The sequence below is a fragment of the Zootoca vivipara genome, chromosome 3 (genome assembly GCF_965207765.1).
Source record: "Zootoca vivipara chromosome 3, rZooViv2.hap1.1, whole genome shotgun sequence".
NCBI classification, from domain to species: domain Eukaryota; kingdom Metazoa; phylum Chordata; class Lepidosauria; order Squamata; family Lacertidae; genus Zootoca; species Zootoca vivipara.
In genome coordinates, this window is record NC_142586.1 from 85,620,415 (window position 1) to 85,641,060 (window position 20,646).

Genomic DNA, 20,646 nt, shown 5'->3' on the forward strand with positions numbered 1-20,646 from the left:
CTAAAGCATCCATGAAAGTTGGCCTTCCAACCTCTGCTTCAAAAACCTCTAAGGAAGGAGAGGAAGGTCATGCTAATATGATATGCTAATTTATATGCTGATATAAATTAGCATCTGCAAATATTACACAAAACTCTGCATTTTCTGTTCCTTCTGGTGGCTTCTGAAAGCTACTATAGGCAATCTGCTTCTCCAAGAGGAAAGATGCCAGAAAGAAACGAATCCCCATTCCAATAGGCAAGAGCAGGTGATTCTTTTCATTACAGTGGTTTATTTGCTGTAAAAGCAGGTGTTAACTTGGCGCAAAAAAATACACACGCATAAAAGCCAGGTTTGGCATTGTTTGCTCCTTGTTAAGATGATGCAAGCCCCTGTGGGCATCTGTTTCCTTAATATCCCGGTGCCGAGAAGCGCGACATTTTCATAATATAAGCTGTTGTAGGAAAGCAATTCCAGCCCCAGATAAAAAAAAGATTACACTTGCCACTCGAGTTATGGCATTAGAACAACCAATTTTTATTTATTTTCATTTCATTTTCCCTGTCAGTCGCTGCTGCACTTCTGCAAAATGTTCTTGGGAGACGTTAATTGTATTTTGCATGCCTGGATCCCCCTAAGAAATGACAAACCTTTTCACTCACAAATTAGATGTCTCTTTTCATTTAAACTCCAGAAAGGGAAGCTATAATTTGGAAAAGGAGAAAGTTGGGGGCTGCCGCCTTCGCAAGGGCCCTTTGCGTACAATGGGAGCTGACAGATGGGTTTAAGCAGTGGAGCTGCACCCTCTCTGCCAATCTCTGAGATCTTCATTTAATTTGGCCCCCAGCTGATGAACTTATTAAAATAAAAGTAACAGCTCATGCCTGTGTGAAAAAGCAATATAACAGAAAGACAGGAATAACAATGACTAAGCTTGGGTTCACGGGGCACCGACAGGCAGATCAGGACCAGAGTTTAAGGGGCTTAGATTTGTTAATGAAATTACCTGTACTTTCCATGAGTAATATAGTTACGGGTGGCTTCCTAAAAAGGAATGGGGGGAGAAATTCGATTCAGTTTGCATTTAAAGGAGAACCTACCTACAGTAACTGGCAGCTTCCGAAACAGGACGTGAATCAAAACATGAGCACCCTTTGAAATTTGCACGCCTCCAAATTTTGCAATGCAGTTATCCGGTCAAGAATTGTGTATACTGGGGTGAAATATGCAAAAAATGCATACGATAGAAAAATGCATTACATTAGGGAAAGTTGCCTTGCAAAAATGTGCTCAATAGGCAAAATTGTATGGAAAGTGTACGTATTAGGAAAAATTCATACTAAAATGCTGGTGAATTTTCATGGGGACTTGTTTTAATTGCAAACTGTTGTGAGAATGTGGAGAACTGAACCTAAGATTTAAGGGGAAAACGGAAAACAGAGAGAAAACAAAATTCACATATTCACCCCTCCCTATTTTTCATTATTGTTATTGGCTTTTCCCTATACAGTGATCTCTTCAAGGATCTTTAAAGTCGACCAGTGAGCTGCATTGGACTATGTAACATGGGGTAATGCAGAGGTCGGTCCATGTCTGCCCCAGGACGCTTTGCTACCTGGGGTGAAAGACAAGATGACGCCCCTCCAACCGTTCCACATACAGGAGACAATCCAACTGGCCGTTGAATCTTGCTTCAATGCTGGTGGCAGGCCCACATCCTCCATTGCACCTTAGGGCAGTAGGCTAGCTTAGAAGGCCAGGTCCAATCACTGGGCATACACAACTCAGTCCTTCTACAACTCCCTGCCCTCAGCACCTGTGGCGGCTGCCTCACTACTGTAGCCCTGGATCAAGCTGGTCTGAATTCAAGTTTAATAGCTAATATAAGGCTATTATTCTAACTTGGAAAGCCTGTGTGCGAGGTAGAAGACCTTACAGAGAAGGGTGACCAGGTTGTGGGGGCGGGCAATAGTGCTTTTACACTCATGTCCAGCTTTTGGGCTTCCCACAGGCATCTTGTTGGCACTATGGAGAAGAGGAAGCTGGAAGATAGACTTTGAGTCTAATCCAGCACGATCTTATGGGGCTTTTTTCAGATAATGGAAATGGTCTTTCTCAGCGTGGATGTGGTCTGAGAGCCAGCGTGGTGTAGTGGTTAAGAGCGGTAGACTCGTAATCTGGGGAACCGGGTTCGCGTCTCCGCTCCTCCACATGCAGCTGCTGGGTGACCTTGGGCTAGTCGCACTTCTTTGAAGTCTCTCAGCCCCACTCACCTCACAGAGTGTTTGTTGTGGGGGAGGAAGGGAAAGGAGAATGTTAGTCGCTTTGAGACTCCTTCGGGTAGTGATAAAGCGGGATATCAAATCCAAACTCTTCTTCTTCTCAGGTGTAAGGTAAAAGGTAAAGGACCCCTGAACAGTTAAGTCCAGTCAAAGGCGAATATGGAGTTGCAGCGCTCATCTCGCTTAAGACCAAGGGAGCTGGCGTTTGTCCACAGACAGCTTTACAGGTCATGTGGCCAGCATGACTAAACCGCTTCTGGCAGAAAGGGACACTGTGATGGAAACCAGAGTGCACAGAAACACCGTTTACCTTCCCGCTGCAGCAGTACCTATTTATCTACTTGCAGTGGCGTGCTTTTGAACTGCTAGGTTTAATAATAATAATAATAATAATAATAATAGGTTGGCAGGAGCTAGGACAGAGCAACGAGAGCTCACCCAGTCATGTGGATTTGAACCACCAACCTTCTGATCAGCAAGCCCAAGAGGCTCAGTGGTTTAGACCACAGTGCCACCTGCTCCCTTCTCAGGTGTGCACAGCACCTGCATGGGGAGGGAACTCCATGTGGCCCCTTTTCACCCCCACCTCTCACCAGTGCACATCCAGGCAGCAGATCAGGCCAATCTGAAGAATGAGAGGTCCGTGTATGCTTCCCAGTCCTCCTCCTTGTCTGGTAATGCAAGCTCTGGAGCACCCATCCATCTTTCAATGAAAAGAAACAGATTATTTGTTGTGATTTTTCTAACGAAAATGGGGGTTATACATTTAAAAACAAATTTGTGCATGTTTGGGCTAACATGGAAGAGTGCCAGGTTTCAAACCCTCTTCTCATTCTTATACCTGTAAGCAACCAAACCCCAAGGTGCTCATGCAAGGAGCTCCATCCTTCCTAATTCTCTTTCACTAATCCCTTCTGCTGCAGCCAGATTCTGGATATACATTTAATTTTTCAGTGCTTTTGTGGATAGTCACCTTTCAATAACTCTCAGATTCCTTTCTGAGTGTGTAAAAGTCCGTGACCACGAACAGGCAGGTACTGTGTTCATCAACCAGCTTCACACTGTGAGCTCCAAGATGCCGTTCTCAGGCAAGCTGTTCCTGCTTCAGTAACAGACAAATAATCTCACGCTATACAATCAAGCCCACCAGAAGGAAGAGCATCTGCTTAGGGTGCTTCCAGAAGGTTGCTACCTCACCCCCAGCATTCTGCTGTGCTAATGTAATAAGATGGAAAGCCAAAAGCTACACTGGGTCTCTGCAAAGATTCTCGCTAGTCCAAACAGCAGGCTAAACATCCTGAATGCCACTTACTGGAAACCGCAGGAAGAGAAGTACTCTTGTGTTCAAATCTTGCTTGCTGCTTACCCACAGACGTTTGGTTGGCCACTGTGAGAACAGGATGCTGAACTAGATGGGCCATTGACCTGATCCAGCAGACTCTTATATTCTTAGAGGAAAATGTGGCCCATTCTCAAACAGTGGCGCCAACTATAGGGGGCAGAAGGGGGTTTGTCATCCTCAATATTTGTGGGGAGGGGGCGAGCCCCCCAATATTGAGGGGGCCCCAAACAGATCAGCCTTCCACCTGCAAACATGCCCTCCACATTCCCCTTCCCCCGCCACTGACACAAAAGCGCTGGCACACCGGGCAGGGGTGGGGCACAGAGTGTGATCTTTACTCTCTGTGCCCTCCAGCTCCTGCCGCCACCAGGGTGCAATGGGGATCTCTGCAGGGGGTGCCTGGATCATTAAACCACTCTGGGAATTGTAGCTCTGAGAGGGCCGTGCTAAAGGAAGCTAAAAACCCTTAGCACCCTTAACAAACTACAGCTCCCAGAATTCTTTGGGGCAGCCATGACTGATTAGAGTCATATCACACTGCTTTAAATGTATGGTGTGAACATGGCCCTAGAAGGCAGGGCAAACCCTAAATCTCACACCCACCTACAAAGCTTCCCTTGCTTCCATCTCCCCATTTTCCCTCTTCCTGCAAATAAATATAACAGCATTCTGCTCAGAATGCTGCCCAAGCTATGGGCATGCTTATTGGATGTATCTTTCCAATTTTTAAGTTACTCCAACTTAATTTTTTATATTACTCCAACCAGAGCAATATAATGCTTTTAAAACAAAAAACAAAAAAAAACAAGGAATGATGGCAGAATCACACTTGGGTGTTGAAAAGTCTAGCAAAAGAGTTAATTGGTTCCTATCTGCATAAAAAATGCAAACATGTCAAAGAGGGAAGTAGCGTATTTGTGCAGAAATGTAAGTCATCACCATTACTATGAATACATTGTTATTATGTTTATTGTTGCTGAAATACATTAGCATTATCTTTTTAAAGAAATTTACATATGCACAATGGAACCCTTTTGTATCTGCCAAGCCATAAAGTAGACCAATTTTAGATGTGGATGCAAATTAGGTTGTTGGAGGAAATGATGAAATCTTAGCCAGCAAATGTAGTGGTGTGCAAAGCTGCAAACCTCTCTGCACACTTACATGGGACCAAGTCCCATTGAACTCAGTCGGGCTTATTTCTTTAGTTATTATTTAATTTATCATTGCATTTTTACCCCACTTTTTCTCCAAGGAGTCTCAATGGCTCAATACATGGCTCTGCCTCTCTCTATACTGTCTTCACAATTGCCCTGTAGGGGAAGTTAGGCCAAAAGTTGGCAACTGCACCAAAGTCACCCCAAAGTTGGGGTTTAAACCCTGGTCTTCCGGGTCCTAGTCCAACACTCTAACCACCACACTAGCTGCATGTGCATGCATAGGATTGCACAAAAGTTGTTAATCAGAGGGGAGTTTTGCATTTAAAAACAACACATTTATTTTTTGTTTATCATGTTTAATAAAAGAGGGTGTTTAAAGTGTACAAGGCACATGCTGCCAATGGGAAGCCATCCTGGAGCTAATGAAGGGTTATTTGAATGGGATTTTTGTTAGCACCAGAGTAGGGGGGCAGGGACTTAAAAACCTCACATGTCACAGTCTTACTGAAAATCAGGGGGGGTTGCGCCTATGAACAAATGAAAACAAACAAAAGCTGCAACACATCATGACTAGCTTGGCGCTCAACCAGGCTTCAGGCCTAGTTTTAAGGCTGCTTTGTTGTCTCTGGCCAAAGATATGTGACAGGACATTTATTTACGTAGATTATTATAGTTCCATTTTACATATCATGATGATTGAGAGATTTAATAGTTGCCCAATACAAAAACTAATAGATTCAAGGGTGGTGGATATTTCTGGAGAGAGAGGCAAAAGGCTGACTTTTAGCTGGTGGCGTACCATGGGTTGCCAGCACCCAGGGTTGCACAGAGGGGGTGGGTGGGAAATGGATGGAGTACACATGTGCATTTAACTGCCTAACAGCATCCACATCACCCAGGAGACTGCAGCAGCAGAGATAAGAAAAAAAGAGTCGTTCCATTGTCTGTGAAGGGTACTTCCTGGTCTGCATGGAGAATATGTTTTCAACGGAGCCCTGTGACAGAAGTGCGCAGCTGTATTTAGGCAGCACCCAGTGTTGAAATTTTGCACCCTTAACAATTTTGCACCTGGGGCAGCAGTCCCTGTGGCCCCTCCCCCACGTTCCCCACTGGGTGGATGGCACCTCTACGGGCAGCTTTGGGCTGAACACAAATTAACAATAGTGAACGCCTTGCTGTGTAATGTACAAAGCAAGAGCTGGCCAAAACTTGTCCATCATGAGACATGTGAAACTTACCTTGCAGAGAAGCACCACTTACCTTTTCAGGATGAGAGATATGTGATGCATGTCTTCAGTTCTTATTTATTAAGCCATGTAAATAGCACTTTACAAAGAATTAGCATGCAGGTCCCTGTTCTTATGGTTTGACAAGGGAGGCAAAAGCAGGAGAGGAGTGGGAAGAGAGGCAGGTTAAACAGAGGGAGAATATTTGTCTCTTTCAGTTACATGTACTTGGGTTTAGCGAAAATAGGCTTTTGGGACTCTGTTGCTACCTGCTTGTAACATCTAAAGCCTCCAGATTTCTTGTTCAGAACTGAGGAGCAACCAGGCGTTAATTCAAAGGCGCTCAGCCCTAGAATCCTTTTGTCAATATCAAGGCCACGTATGAAGTGGTAACAGAGTAATCCACAATACTAGCCCGATGGCACTTATGGCTCTATTTCTCATTTTCAAGGGAGCCTCACCAACTTGGGGAACAACGCACAATGCACAGAGGGTCTCAGTGACTGAAGTGGAATATAGGGGTTTGGGTAATCCCTGAGGTACTCTGGGCTTGAGTTGTTCAGGGCTCTGTAAATTAATGCAAGCACCTGTTTTAACAATGCTCTCGCATGTTCTTGGCCGGATTCCCCCATCAGCAGTCTGGCCACTGCAATCTGCACTAGCTTGAGCTTCCAAACCAGCCCCACATAAAGTGCATTACAGTAATCCAGCCTTGAGGTTACCAATACTACTTCTTATTCTTATTCTTCTTTGGCGACAACTTGTAGCCAAGTAAGATTGTCTTTCATGAACACGGTATTTAAAAGTGAGTCCATAAGTGGCTGCAGAGGCCAGTTCTGGATCCACACATCTTTCCACAGTGGGGACATAGGTTTCAGGGTGGGAATGAGGGTTTGCCAAACGTTCATAGAATCATAGAATAGAATCATAGAATCATAGAGTTGAAGAGACCACAAGGGCCATCCAGTCCAACCCCCTGCCAAGCAGGAAACACCATCAAAGCATTCTTGACATATGCCTGTCAAGCCTCTGCTTAAAGACCTCCAAAGAAGGAGACTCCACCACACTCCTTGGTAGCAAATTCCACTGCCGAACAGCTCTTACTGTCAGGAAGTTCTTCCTAATGTTTAGGTGGAATCTTCTTTCTTGAAGTTTGAATCCATTGCTCCGTGTCCGCTTCTCTGGAGCAGCAGAAAACAATCTTTCTCCCTCCTCTATATGACATCCTTTCATATATTTGAACATGGCTATCATATCACCCCTTAACCTTCTCTTCTCCAGGCTAAACATACCCAGCTCCCTAAGCAGTTCCTCATAAGGAACTGTTTCCAGGCCTTTGACCATTTTGGTTGCCCTCTTCTGGACACGTTCCAGCTTGTCAGTATCCTTCTTGAACGTTCCTTCCTCTTAGCGCGTTTCTCCCTTTCATCCTGCGTGTGCGTGTCAAAACCCATGACACCTTTGGTAAAGGCTGTTCTCCAATTGGAGCGCTCAAAGGCCAGCGTTTCCCAGCTGTCGGTGTTTATACTACTTTTCTTTTCTTTTTTACCAACACATAGACTGGAGTGGACAGGCTATCTCTCTGCCCAGGAATGGTCATACCAGACAAAGTTGGCAAAAGGCTCTCCTCCTAAGCCGCTCTTCTTTCTTTCTTTTTATTAAACAACGGTAGCACTACCCAGAGCTTAATCTTACCTCTGATATTTTTAACTTGCTTATTTTGAAATGAAAACACTTAACAACACTCTATAGGGTTGCTTCAATAGTGAGGGCATGCCCTTGGGGTATGACATTCTACTCCTTTGTACCCACTTCACTTTTAAGATGAATGTCGGGAGCCAAAACATGTCACGGAGAGATTAATTTTTACAAATGACTCTGTGTTCACAATGTGCGTGCGTTCCATTGCGAATTCCACCCAACCGCCCTGGAAAGCCTTTCGCTCAGCCGAAGAAAAATATAGCGCCAGAGGTGGGGAAGAGCGGGTAAGATGTGGTGAATCATCTGAGGCAATAATGCCAGAGTACACCTTTCCGAGGTAACTAAAAATGCACATTAACTCAAAGGGGGGATGGAGAAGTTCATTTGCAGTCACAAGTAATAGCTTTTTCCTCCCACCTCACCCTACAAGCATTCATTTGATATCAAAGCAAAACCCGGTAAGTGACACCCAAGGCTTGTTTCCACAGCTATCCTAAGGAAGACCAAAGCAATCGTGAAGCTTTTCCTCCACAGGAAGAATCCCTTGAAAGCAGCATTTACTAATCAGAGCAAAAGCAAATAAAATAATCCTGTCCCCTCTTCCCACTCCCTCTGGGATTCTGACTAACCTTGAGTTCAGAGACGCTGTTTGGGATCCTGCTTATCCAATTGAGAAGGCAATTTGTTTGTTTTCTTCCATTATAGTGTGAACAATTGTCCTCGGGCCCAGGCAATAAAATTTCAAGGACTGCAGTCGTGACCTCTTCTTTCCGAAAGGATTCACCAATAGGCTTCATGCTGTGCGCCTAGTTGGATTTGGGGAATCCCCAGATGCAGTAATGCTGAAAAACAATATTCTCAGCCTCCTTGTTGCTTTTTCTTTCCGTTTCTGGACTGGAGTTTCCTATTATTTCTTTTCTGACATCGTCTCCTGCTCTATCAATCAACTTTTGCAAATCTCTTAATGCAGGCCTTGCTTCAGATGCCTTAGCACAGTGGTTTTCAACCCACCCACCCCCCAAATGGACCACTTGAAGAATTGCTGAGGGTCTTGGTAGACCACATATGATTCCCCCCCCCCCGGCCCCCTGTTGTAGCAATTGTAATGCACTATGCTAGATGCCGCATGATTTTTAATTATATTTTTATTGCTTCTTGTATTTTTTTATAGACTGTACTTTATCGTATTCCATGGAATTCAGAATGTAATACAATAATAGGCAAGAAATAAAAGAAGCAATAAAAAATACAATTAAATATCAGTAAGAATATTTGATGTGATGGATGTGATGTGTCCCACTTTCATCACCTAAATCAGGCATGTCAAACCTGCGGCCCTCCAGATGTTTTGGACTACAATTCCCATCTTCCCCAACCACTGGTCCTGCTAGCTAGGGATCATGGGAATTGTAGGCCAAAACATCTGGAGGGCCGCAGGTTTGACATGCCTGACCTAAATGATGGTGGTCATGGAGCACTGGTGGTCGGTCCACAGACCAGAGTTTGAGAACCCCAAATCTGGCATGTATCATTCTGTGTTTTACTAAATTTGTGACCACCACCACACCACTTTGCAAATTGTCACTGAGGTGAATAATGACCTCAGTGGTAGGGGCGGGATTTGCTTGCTGGGAAGGTAGCATAATACTGTATTATAAAAGGAGAGGGGGCGGTTTCTAACACTCAAAGAAGCACCAACAGTAAGGCTGTCCTGCCCATGAGGTGCAGTGAGGTTGCATCTGGGCAGCAGGCTCCCAAGGGTGCCACCACCACACTGACCCTGTTGCATGCCTGCTGCTAAGTACTGCCAGGTGCTTGTCACCAACCTCCTGCCCCTCTGCTGCTGTGGGCACACACACCATCAAGGCCGTGCCCCTCCGCCGTGGCCTGATTCCGCCATGCCTCCTCCACTGACACATAGCAGTGGCCCAGGTACTCCAGTACACTGGTGGTGGCGGGGGTGGGAGGTACCTGGAGCAGACCGGGGCTCTGTAAGTGTGGCCATGGGTGGGCTACAGTGGCAAAGGGCATGACTGCAGCAGTGGAGAAACAAGAGGAGACAACCGCCCAGTACAGTGGTACCTCTGGTTAAGAACTTAATTCGTTCTGGAGGTCCGTTCTTAACCTGAAACTGTTCTTAACCTGAGGCACCACTTTAGCTAATGGGGTCTCCCGCTGCCGCCGTGCTGCCGGAGCACTTTGCCATCCTGAAGCAAAGTTCTTAACCTGAGGTACTATTTCTGGGTTAGCGGAGTTTGTAACCTGAAGCGTTTGTAACCCGAGGTACCACTGTAGTGGCAAGCTGCAGGCACTGAGCAGTGAGTGTCCGGCAGTGATCAGTGGGCATCTGGTAAGGGAATGGCACTGCCAGGGGTTTTGCCTCAAGCAGCAAAACGTCCCAGGCCAGCTCTGACCGACAGAACAATAAAGGGGGGGGTGAGCCCTTACCCTCATTGCAACCCAAAGATGCAAGATGTTGTTTGTTTATATGCCACCCATCTGCTTCCAACAAATTATAAAACCACAGGAAAGCATCAAACACCAGAAACTTCCCTATACAGGGCTGCCTTCAGTTGCCTTCTAAAAGTCAGGTGGTTGTTTATTTCCTTGACATCTGACGGGTGGGCATTCTCGCAGCAGGCTGGCCTTATATCCTCCCTTCCCCATCACCAATGCCAAGTGAGCTGGTTTGGGGAGTGCCCTGTACTGCTGCAGCTCTTAGAGGCAGCTGCTTTTCACAAGGCGGGCAGGAGCCTGACATTAACCAGTACCTCTCATCCTCTTCCAGATAGCTGCCTCCCTTCCATGTACCTCCTTCTGCTGCCGCCTGCCCGATTCGGTTGGTCAGTGTGCCAAAAAAAAAGGCCTTCTCATGGTGGCCTCGCTGTACAACTCCACTGTGAAGTGATCCCAAAATGATTCCTCTGGCAGATTGCACTTTCTCATCATCAATGGTAATGGTAATGATAGCAATCGAGTGCTGAGCAGCTATTGAAGGGGCCTCATCAATATGAATAATAATAACAGGGCAGTTTTCTCATTCTATGGGGAGTTTCCATAGCAACAAATGGCGCCACTTCTAATCTCCAGTTTTAAAAAACCCCGTAGAAAATCACTTCTTCTTTTTTTGTAATTAAAAAAAAAAGACGTGTGAGAAATACCTGTTACAAACTCTGGTTTCCATTTGTTTAAATATGTGCAACCAGCACCACGGTGTGGCCATAGTGGATAATTTCACTTCACAAATAAGAACTCTTAAAGTAGACATTCCTTGCCTTTTAAATATATACGTATATGTATATAGGTCGCCTGGGTCTAAGATTAAGGTTCGTTTTCAGGAAACTAAAGAACTCGCGAACATGTCCAAATAATAATAATAAAACCAATGGGCATTTCTTATTTATTGTAGGACATATAGATTTCTTGACAGTGGCCTCATTCGGGTGTCACTTTAAACCAGTAGGGATATTTTTTCAGCCCGAGGGCCACATTGCCTCATGCACAACCGTATGGGGGCCACATGGCAGTGGCCAGTGTGGCACCAGATGGGACACTTACATTTGCACAGTAGGCCGCAGCCCAACGTGAAAGTCACTGGTTTCTACATGTACATCTCTCCATACAGACAAGCTGGAGGTATGATTGCAGTTCAAGGATACATTCCGGCCAGGCCAAAAGTAAAATAAAATGGAGCAGGGAGAGATGTGACGCAAGGAAAGTACAGAAGGCCATAGAAAGAGACCTGGAGGGCAACATTTCACCCCTTGGGCCTCAGGTTCCCCTGGTCTGCTTTAAACCAGTTAAGCTATGGTTTGAAGGTGAACATGGCAGTATGTTGTTGCAAGCTGCCAAAATCGCCAGCATATTGCTCTTCCCTGCGCCTGATGCTGTGAGGAGCTAAGCCACAGTGTGGCTTCTTGGCACGTCCGCAACCCAGGATTTATGGTTTGTGTGTGTGTGTAGGTAAAGGACCCCTGGACGGTTAAGTCCAGTCAAAGGCAACTATGGGCTTGTGGTGCTCATCTCGCTTTTCAGGCAGAGGGAGCCGGCGTTTGTCCAGTTTTTCGGGTCATGTGGAGAGCATGACTAAACCACTACTGGCACAAGGAGGACCGTGACGGGTGCCAGAGCGCATGGAAACACCTTCCCGCTGCAACGGTACCTATTTATCTACTTGCACTGGCATGCTTTCAAACTGCTAGGTTGGCAGGAGCTGGGACAGAGCAACAGGAGCTCACTCCATCGCAGGGATTCGAACCGCCGACCTTCTGATCAGCAAGCCTTCTGACCACAGCGCCACCTGTGTCTGTCTACCTATCATCTATCCATCTATCCATCCATCTATCCATCTATCCATCTATCTATCATCTCATGCCTTTCCCCCAGAACCAGGACTCAAGGCTGCTCACAAAAATTAAAACAAACATGGATAAAACACAGAAAGCTACAAACATATAAAAAATGATAGTAAAAAAAGGTACTTAAACGATACCAGAATTAAAACAATATAAAAACAAATCTATAAAACCTAGTAAATGATAAGAAATAACAAACCCAAATGATCAGGGAGCTGGAGCACTTCCACCTATGAAGACAGTTTACATTTGTGATTTTTAAAATTTATTTTAAAAAGGTAAGGGGAGGCACAAGAGAGGTGTATAAATTTAGGCATAGTGTGGAGAAAGTAAATAGAGAAAATTTTGTCTCCTTTGGTAAATCTAGACTTCAATGGCATTCAGTGAAACTGATCGGCAGGAAATTAAGGACAGCGAAAAGGAGACACCTGTGACTCTTCACTGACTCATCTCTTCCAAGGACTCAGCTATACAGCTGCAAATAAAACGTTTTAAGTGTGTTGTAAAGTGAATATACAAATGTGACACTAGATGGTGTAAGTGAGCTATGCAAAATTCCAAGTTTTTTCAAAACGTTTTCTTATGGAAAGCATTTTCACAGCGTTTTTTTATATGTGTCACCTATGCATCCCTCCTTCCACTCTCCTGCTTCAGCTTCCGATTCCAGACTTCTCTCTGCCAAACTCTCCCAGCTCACTAAGCCCTGTTATCTCTTCAGCTTCCGACACCCCTTCTTCACAGTCTTCTCCCTCTTCTCCTTCTGACAACTTACTGTTGTCCCACCACCACTCGCCAGGCTTTGAGCCTTCTTCCCTTGATGGTTCCTCAGCCGTTTCCTCCCACCATCTCTCTGCGTCCAACCAGCCCATGGTGGTTTGCAGATCCCACACCTTCCAGTTCATTCATGGGCTGGCAGCTCTTTCACAAAAATGGTAGGTGTCTAACATTTTCAGCAGCATTCACCTAACCAGTCCCACCACCAAAATTGACGGGGGGTTCCAGAACAGCTTGTGAAGATGGAACACTTGGAAGAATACAATGTACCACCCTTTGAATTACCTATATATAGCCAGCTGCCCTGGCCAGTTTATGAAGGATTAAGATTTCATTTTGATCCATGAGATCTTATAGGGTCTACTAAGTGAACTCTAGTTTGGTTTGAAAATTCATCCTCCTGTGACCTACAATATCAGGCTTGAAATGTGACTTTTGCTTGGAAATGTATGGAACATTACAAGGAATGTTTGAAAGCTTCCATGTCCAAACACAGAAGCAACACAAAGCAGCACTTAGCAGAGTGGGAGGGAGATTTTTTACTTTGCCAGTATTTTAAACAACATACATGCACAGTTGATGCATTTCCACTCTCTCTGCATAAACAGCCCTCTGAAAAAGAGAATCGATATTGCATCTCCCACTTACACTTCTGCTACATTGTGGGATCAATAGAGGTTGAATTTTCCACTTTATTTAAATGTAAACTTTAAAGCATTTGCAGAGTATTGTATGGTGGGAGGAAACGCACGCAAAAGAACTTGCCCTAGGTTATATCCACACTGCAGCCTGAAACTACGGTAGTGTGACCATCATTTCCTAGTTCCTAGGGAACTAATGGAATTGTAGTTAAGAAGGTAAGAGCCTCCCGGATACAGCCTCTCATTCTCACACTGGGAAACCTACAATCAGAACCTGAGTGCAAGAACTCTCTTCCCTCCTGTGGTTTTCAGTAAATGGTATTCAGAACTATACTGCCTCCAAGTTTGGATGCAGTTGTATAACCTCCATCATGGCTGAAAGCCATTGATAGCCTTATCTTCCATCAATTTGTCTAATTCTCTGCTAAAGCCATCCAGGTTGGTGGCCATCATTTCTTCCTGTGGCAGCGAGTTCCATAGTTTAACTGTGTACTGCCTGAACAAGTCTTTCTTTCATCTGTCCTGAATCTTCCGCCATTCAGCTTCATTGAATGTCCACAACTTCTGGCGTTATGAGCGAAGAAGAAAAACTTTCCTCTACCCGCTTTCTCTATGCCATACACTTCTATTGGAACCTCTTGCTCACCTTGTCTTTAACCTAAAAGTCCCAGATACGGCAACCTTTCCTTATAAGGAACCCTCTTGATCATTTGGGTTGCTCTTTTCTGAACCTCTTCCAACTCTTCAATATCCCGTTTGAGATGAACTGTCCGGAACTGCACACAGTACTCCAAATGCTTACACACCATATATTTGTATAATAGCATTATAATACCAGCAGTTTTATTTTCAGCTCCTTTCCTAATGATCCCTAGCATGGGATTTGCCTTTTCCCACCGCTGCTGCACACTTCATTAAGCTACCCACTACGAACCCTAGGCCTTGTTCCTCATCAGTCACCACCAGTTCAGATGGTGAATGAAATGAAATTAAGGGGTTCTGCCCCAACATGCCCCCTTCATGGATCAATGCCTTGTCGTGGCGAAGGGGCTTGAATAACTCAGAGAAGCTATGAGCTATGCCATGCAGGGCCACCCAAGATGGACAGGTCATAGTGGAGAGTTTTGACTAAACGTGATCCACCTGGAGAAGGAACTGGCAAGCCACTCCAGTATCCCTGCCAAGAAAACTCCATGGACAAAGACAACAGGCATATAAAAGTTATGACGCTGGAAGATGAGCCCCTCAGGTCGGAAGGCGTCCAACATGCTACTGAGGAAGAGCGGAGGACAAGTACAAGTAGATTCAGAGCTGATGAAGCGGCTGGGCCAAAGCCGAAAGGACGCTCAGTTGCGGATATGCCTGGAAGCGAAAGGAAAGTCCGATGCTGTAAAGAAAAATATTGCATAGGAACCTGGAATGTAAGAACCATGAGTGGAGGTAAGCTGGATGTGGTCAAAAATGAGATGACAAGAATAAATATCGACATCCTGGGCATCAGTGAACTAAAATGGAAGGGAATGGGCGAATTCAGTTCGGGTGACTATCATATCTACTACTGTGGGCAAGAATCCTGTAGCAGAAATGGAGTGGCCCTCATAGTCAACAAAAGAGTGGCAAAAGCTGTAATGGGATGCAATCTCAAAAATGACAGAATGATCTCGATACGAATCCAAGGCAGACCTTTTAACATCACAGTAATCCAAGTTTATGCACCAACTACCGGTGCTGAAGAAAGTGAAATTGACCAATTCTATGAAGACCTACAACACCTTCTAGAAATGACACCAAAGAAGGATGTTCTTCTCATTACAGGGGATTGGAATGCTAAAGTAGGGAATCAAGAGATAAAAGGAACAACTGGCAAGTTTGGCCTTGGAGTTCAAAATGAAGCAGGGCAAAGGCTAATAGAGTTCTGTCAAGAGAACAAGCTGGTCATCACAAACACTCTCTTCCAACAACACAAGAGACGACTCTACACATGGATATCACCAAATGGGCAGCATCGAAATCAGATTGATTATATTCTCTGCAGCCAAAGATGGAGAAGCTCTATACAGTCAGCAAAAACAAGACCTGGAGCTGACTGTAACTCAGATCATCAGCTTCTTATAGCAAAATTCCAGCTTAAACTGAAGAAAGTAGGAAAAACCACTGGGCCAGTAAGATACAATCTGAATCAAATCCCTTATGAATACACAGTGGAAGTGAGGAACAGGTTTAAGGATTTAGATTTGGTGGACAGAGTGCCTGAAGAACTATGGATGGAGGCTCGTAACATTATACAGGAGGCAGCAACGAAAACCATCCCAAGGAAAAGGAAATGCAATAAGGCAAAATGGCTGTCCAACGAGGCCTTACGAATAGCGGAGGAGAGGAGGCAAGCAAAATGCAAGGGAGATAGGGAAAGATACAGGAAACTGAATGCAGATTTCCAAAAAACAGCAAGGAGAGATAAGAGGGTCTTCTTAAATGAGCAATGCAAAGAAATAGAGGAAAACAATAGAATGGGGAAAACCAGAGATCTGTTCAAGAAAATTGGAGATATGAAAGGAACATTTCGTACAAAGATTACCATAATCAAGGATAAAAGTGGTAAGGACCTAACAGAAGCAGAAGACATCAAGAAGAGGTGGCAAGAATACACAGAGGAATTATACCAGAAAGATATGGAGGTCTCGTACACCCCAGGTAGTGTGGTTGCTGACCTTGAGCCAGACATCTTGGAGAGTGAAGTCAAATGGGCCTTAGAAAGCACTGCTAATAACAAAGCCAGTGGAAGTGATGATATTCCAGCTGAACTATTTAAAATTTTAAAAGATGATGCTGTTAAGGTGCTACACCCAATATGCCAGCAAGTTTGGAAAACTCAGCAATGGCCAGAGGATTGGAGAAGATCAGTCTACATCCCAATTCCAAAGAAGGGCAGTGCCAAAGAATGCTCCAACTACCGCACAATTGCGCTCATTTCACACGCTAGCAAGGTTATGCTTAAAATTCTACAAGGCAGGCTTAGGCAGTATGTGGACCGAGAACTCCCAGAAGTGCAAGCTGGATTTCGAAAGGGCAGAGGAACCAGAGACCAAATAGCAAACATGCGCTGGATTATGGAGAAAGCTAGAGAGTTCCAGAAAAACGTCTACTTCTGCTTCATTGACTATGCAAAAGCCTTTGACTGTGTCGACCACAGCAAACTATGGCAAGTTCTTAAAGAAATGGGAGTGCCTGATCACCTCATCTGTCTCCTGAGAAATCTCTATGTGGGACAAGAAGCTACAGTTAGAACTGGATATGGAACAACTGATTGGTTCAAAATTGGGAAAGGAGTACGACAAGGTTGTATATTGTCTCCCTGCTTATTTAACTTATATGCAGAATTCATCATGCGAAAGGCTGGACTAGATGAATCCCAAGCAGGAATTAAGATTGCCGGAAGAAATATCAACAACCTCAGATATGCAGATGACACAACCTTGATGGCAGAAAGTGAGGAGGAATTAAAGAACCTTTTAATGAGGGTGAAAGAGGAGAGCGCAAAATATGGTCTGAAGCTCAACATCAAAAAAACCAAGATCATGGCCACTGGTCCCATCACCTCCTGGCAAATAGAAGGGGAAGAAATGGAGGCAGTGAGAGATTTTACTTTCTTGGGCTCCTTGATCACTGCAGATGGTGACAGCAGTCACGAAATTAAAAGACGCCTGCTTCTTGGGAGAAAAGCAATGACAAACCTAGACAGCATCTTAAAAAGCAGAGACATCACCTTGCCGACAAAGGTCCGTATAGTTAAAGCTATGGTTTTCCCAGTAGTGATGTATGGAAGTGAGAGCTGGACCATAAAGAAGGCTGATCGCCGAAGAATTGATGCTTTTGAATTATGGTGCTGGAGGAGACTCTTGAGAGTCCCATGGACTGCTAGAAGATCAAACCTATCCATTCTTAAGGAAATCAGCCCTGAGTGCTCCCTGGAAGGACAGATCGTGAAGCTGAGGCTCCAATACTTTGGCCACCTCATGAGAAGAGAAGAATCCTTGGAAAAGACTCTGATGTTGGGAAAGATTGAGGGCACTAGGAGAAGGGGACGACAGAGGACGAGATGGTTGGACAGTGTTCTCGAAGCTATGAACATGAGTTTGACCAAACTACGGGAGGCAGTGCAAGACAGGAGTGCCTGGCGTGCTATGGTCCATGGGGTCACGAAGAGTCGGACACGACTAAACGACTAAACAACAAGAAGCCCCAACATGCATCACTTTGTTTGCCTTGAATTGCATTTGCCGTTTACAACCCATTCACTCGGTTTGGAGAGGTCCTTTTGGAGCTGCTCTTAATCTCTCTTTCTCTTTAGTATTGACAGCAAACTTCACCACCTCATTGCTTACTGCTAACTCTAGATCATTTATGAACAAGTTAAAAAGCCCAGGTCCCAATACCTATCCTTAGAGGCTTCTTTCTTCATCTTTCCATTCAGAGAACTGTGAGTTCTGTGAGCAGAGCGTGGGAATGACTAAACGAATCCTCAGCTAGTGATATATCTTATAAAACTAATTCCCAGTTATTTGGAGGACACTATGACAATTAAGTGGTATAAAACAGGTCTAAGTTAGTAGTGTGGAGCATAGCAAGTGCTAGGTAAGAAGAGAAAACTCATCTTTTGGTTCCAACATCACAAGCCTTGGAACTCAACATTCGATGAGCAAGTTCTCGATAGCCTATCCTTGCAGAAGAAGTGCCTGGGACACTAGAGCTTTATAATCCAGCCAAAGAGGGCCCCATGGACCTGATTGACATAGCTGTCAAGTTTTCCCTTTTCTCGCGAGCAAGCCTATTCAGCATAAGGGAATTTCCCTTAAAAAAGCTCATACCTATGACAAACTTAGTTGGTCTCTAAGGTGCTACTGGAAGGATTCCCTCCCCCCCCCCGATTACGTCAGACCAACACAAGTTCTGTGAGGTGAGTGAGGCTGAGAGACTTCAGAGAAGTGTAACTAGCCCAAGGTCACCCAGCAGCTGCATGTGGAGGAGCCGGGAATTGATTACGAGTCCATTGCTCCTAACCACTACACCACACTACACACATTATGTTTTATATTCTAAGATTTCAAATTCGGTATCCGAGGGGAATATTTATTATTTTTATAAACTAAGTTTGCCACTTAAAAAATGCACAGCTAGAGAGCATGATTACCATTTTTCAATTCTCTTTTTTAACACTAACCACATTTTAAAACATGAGTAGGTAAATGATGGGTCATGTGAAATCTTTAAGGTAGCTTTCTGCAGTCTAAAGGAAGTTTTCTAGAGAACCCTATAATCACACCTCTTATTTAAAGGAAATCTGATGGTAATATATGTAAACGTTTCAGAGAAAGGAGATCTGATTTAAGTAAGGCAAATTACATCTGAGCATAGCATGCCAATTTCTGAAGTCCTCCAAGTGTTTCATCTTAAAAGCCATGAACGATGCTTTTAAATCTGCAGGGTACCATCTAAATTGGTAAAAAAATGTTCAGGTTCCATTCAGTTGTAGCAGAGCTATGTGCAAGACTGGGTGAATTCTGCAATTCTGTACAACTGCATGGGGCCCAAAGGTTAGGGCAGGGCTTCAGGCCTCAGCAATTTATTGTTCCTCCATATGACTAGCAGAAGACAAAGAAATATTTAAAAGAGTGTGAAATTTTACTTAACCTGCATAATTAATAGAGGTCACAGAATTCAGTTTTTTCTGTTGCAGAATTTAGGTTATGCTGGTACTCTTTTTCTTAAAGGGGAAAGTGTACAAAGGCCAGCATGTATGTACATCTTATTTATCCAGCTTCGGCACAATGAAATTGAACCACAATTAGGAATAACAAAAATATTAACAGAAATACAACATCTGGAACTTGTTCTTCCAGAAAATAAACTTATTGTAGTCCAAAAAACTCCCTAAATTCACTTAGGTTGTGTTACAGATTATGGTTTCCACACAAATTCACACTAAACTCAAGTTTCTTCCAAATTTTCCATTTCTTAAAAAATTACATTCTGTCAACTATTTGTTGTAGGGGTTTTTTAAAAAAACAAAACAAAACAATTATTGTCACCATTCAGGTTATATCACAAATAAATGCAAGCACCAAACAGCTGTCTTGTTTTGTTTTTGTTTTTAAAAGACACTAGCTGGATCACAATTTTCCATTAGAATTCACTAATGAACCCAATGTTATTGTACTGACACGATAAAAAACCAGCTGCCCTTTTCTCCACACCTGTCATCCAACCTTCTTCTCCCAAACCATCCAATGATACCACAACTGTGTTCAGGCTGAGGCTGCTCAGAGTCCTGTGTGGCTCCTGCTTTCCGATTCAGCAGGTTGTGCTGCCATCACTTTCAGGCGAAAAGTCACATCTTCTTCATCTTTTTCTTGCTGCGTTGGTTAAAGACCGGCGACGATCCCATCAGGCTGTCAGGGGAAGGAGAAGCATAGCTGCTTTCAGAACCGTCTGGGCTCTGCGGCATGCCAGCTTCACTCATGCCTGACATGGGCTCCTCAAACACGTCGCTGCCCAGGACCCCGTGGTGGCCATGGACGTGGCCCTCCTCACTCTCTTGTGGCTCTATTTTCACCGGAAGGTTCCAGAGAGGGGAAGTGTTCACTTCACCACCTAAAAGGCAGTTGGGGGTGGGGTGGGGGGTAGAGAAAGAGAGAGACTTTACTCATCAGGTGAGCAGAAGATACGAAACATAGATATGATGAAAACAAGAGGCCAGGTAGACTAGCTGGTCTGCATAAATAACATGTTAAGGAATAGGGAGTTGGCAGATAAAAACTACTAACACTTTACTCATGAAGTCTTATTTTTATATCAGGATTAGGCAAAGCGTGGCTGGACTGCAAATCCCATCTTCCATTGGCCATGCTGGCTGGGGCTGGTGGGAGTTGGAGCCCCACAACCTCCGGAGGGCCAGGCCTGGTATATAGGGAAGGTTTCAGGGAGAAAGGGAACTAAGTAAAGAGAAGAGTGAACTAATGTACCCTGTTTCTCATATTTTAAGACATACCCATAAAATAAGCCATAGCAGGATTTTTAAGCATTCAAGGAATATAAGCCATACCCCGAAAATAAGACATAGTGATAGGCGCAGCAGCAATGCTGGCCACGGCAGGAGAATGAGGAAAAAAATAAGACATCCCTTGAAAAT

At 44.4% G+C, this 20,646-nt stretch overlaps 1 protein-coding gene across 8 annotated transcripts in view; it reads right to left on the minus strand.

Moving 5' to 3' along the window:
• Positions 1-19,118: 19,118 nt before the first annotated feature.
• SUPT7L (SPT7 like, STAGA complex subunit gamma) overlaps positions 19,119-20,646 on the minus strand; it is a 52,286-nt gene continuing 50,758 nt past the window's right edge. For all 8 annotated transcript variants that reach the window (XM_088666593.1, XM_035111518.3, XM_088666594.1 and 5 more), the window contains one exon: positions 19,119-20,108. In XM_088666593.1, coding sequence (XP_088522719.1) covers positions 19,846-20,108 — 263 coding nt within the window. In that variant the 3' untranslated portion in view covers positions 19,119-19,845. The remainder of the gene's footprint in view (positions 20,109-20,646) is intronic.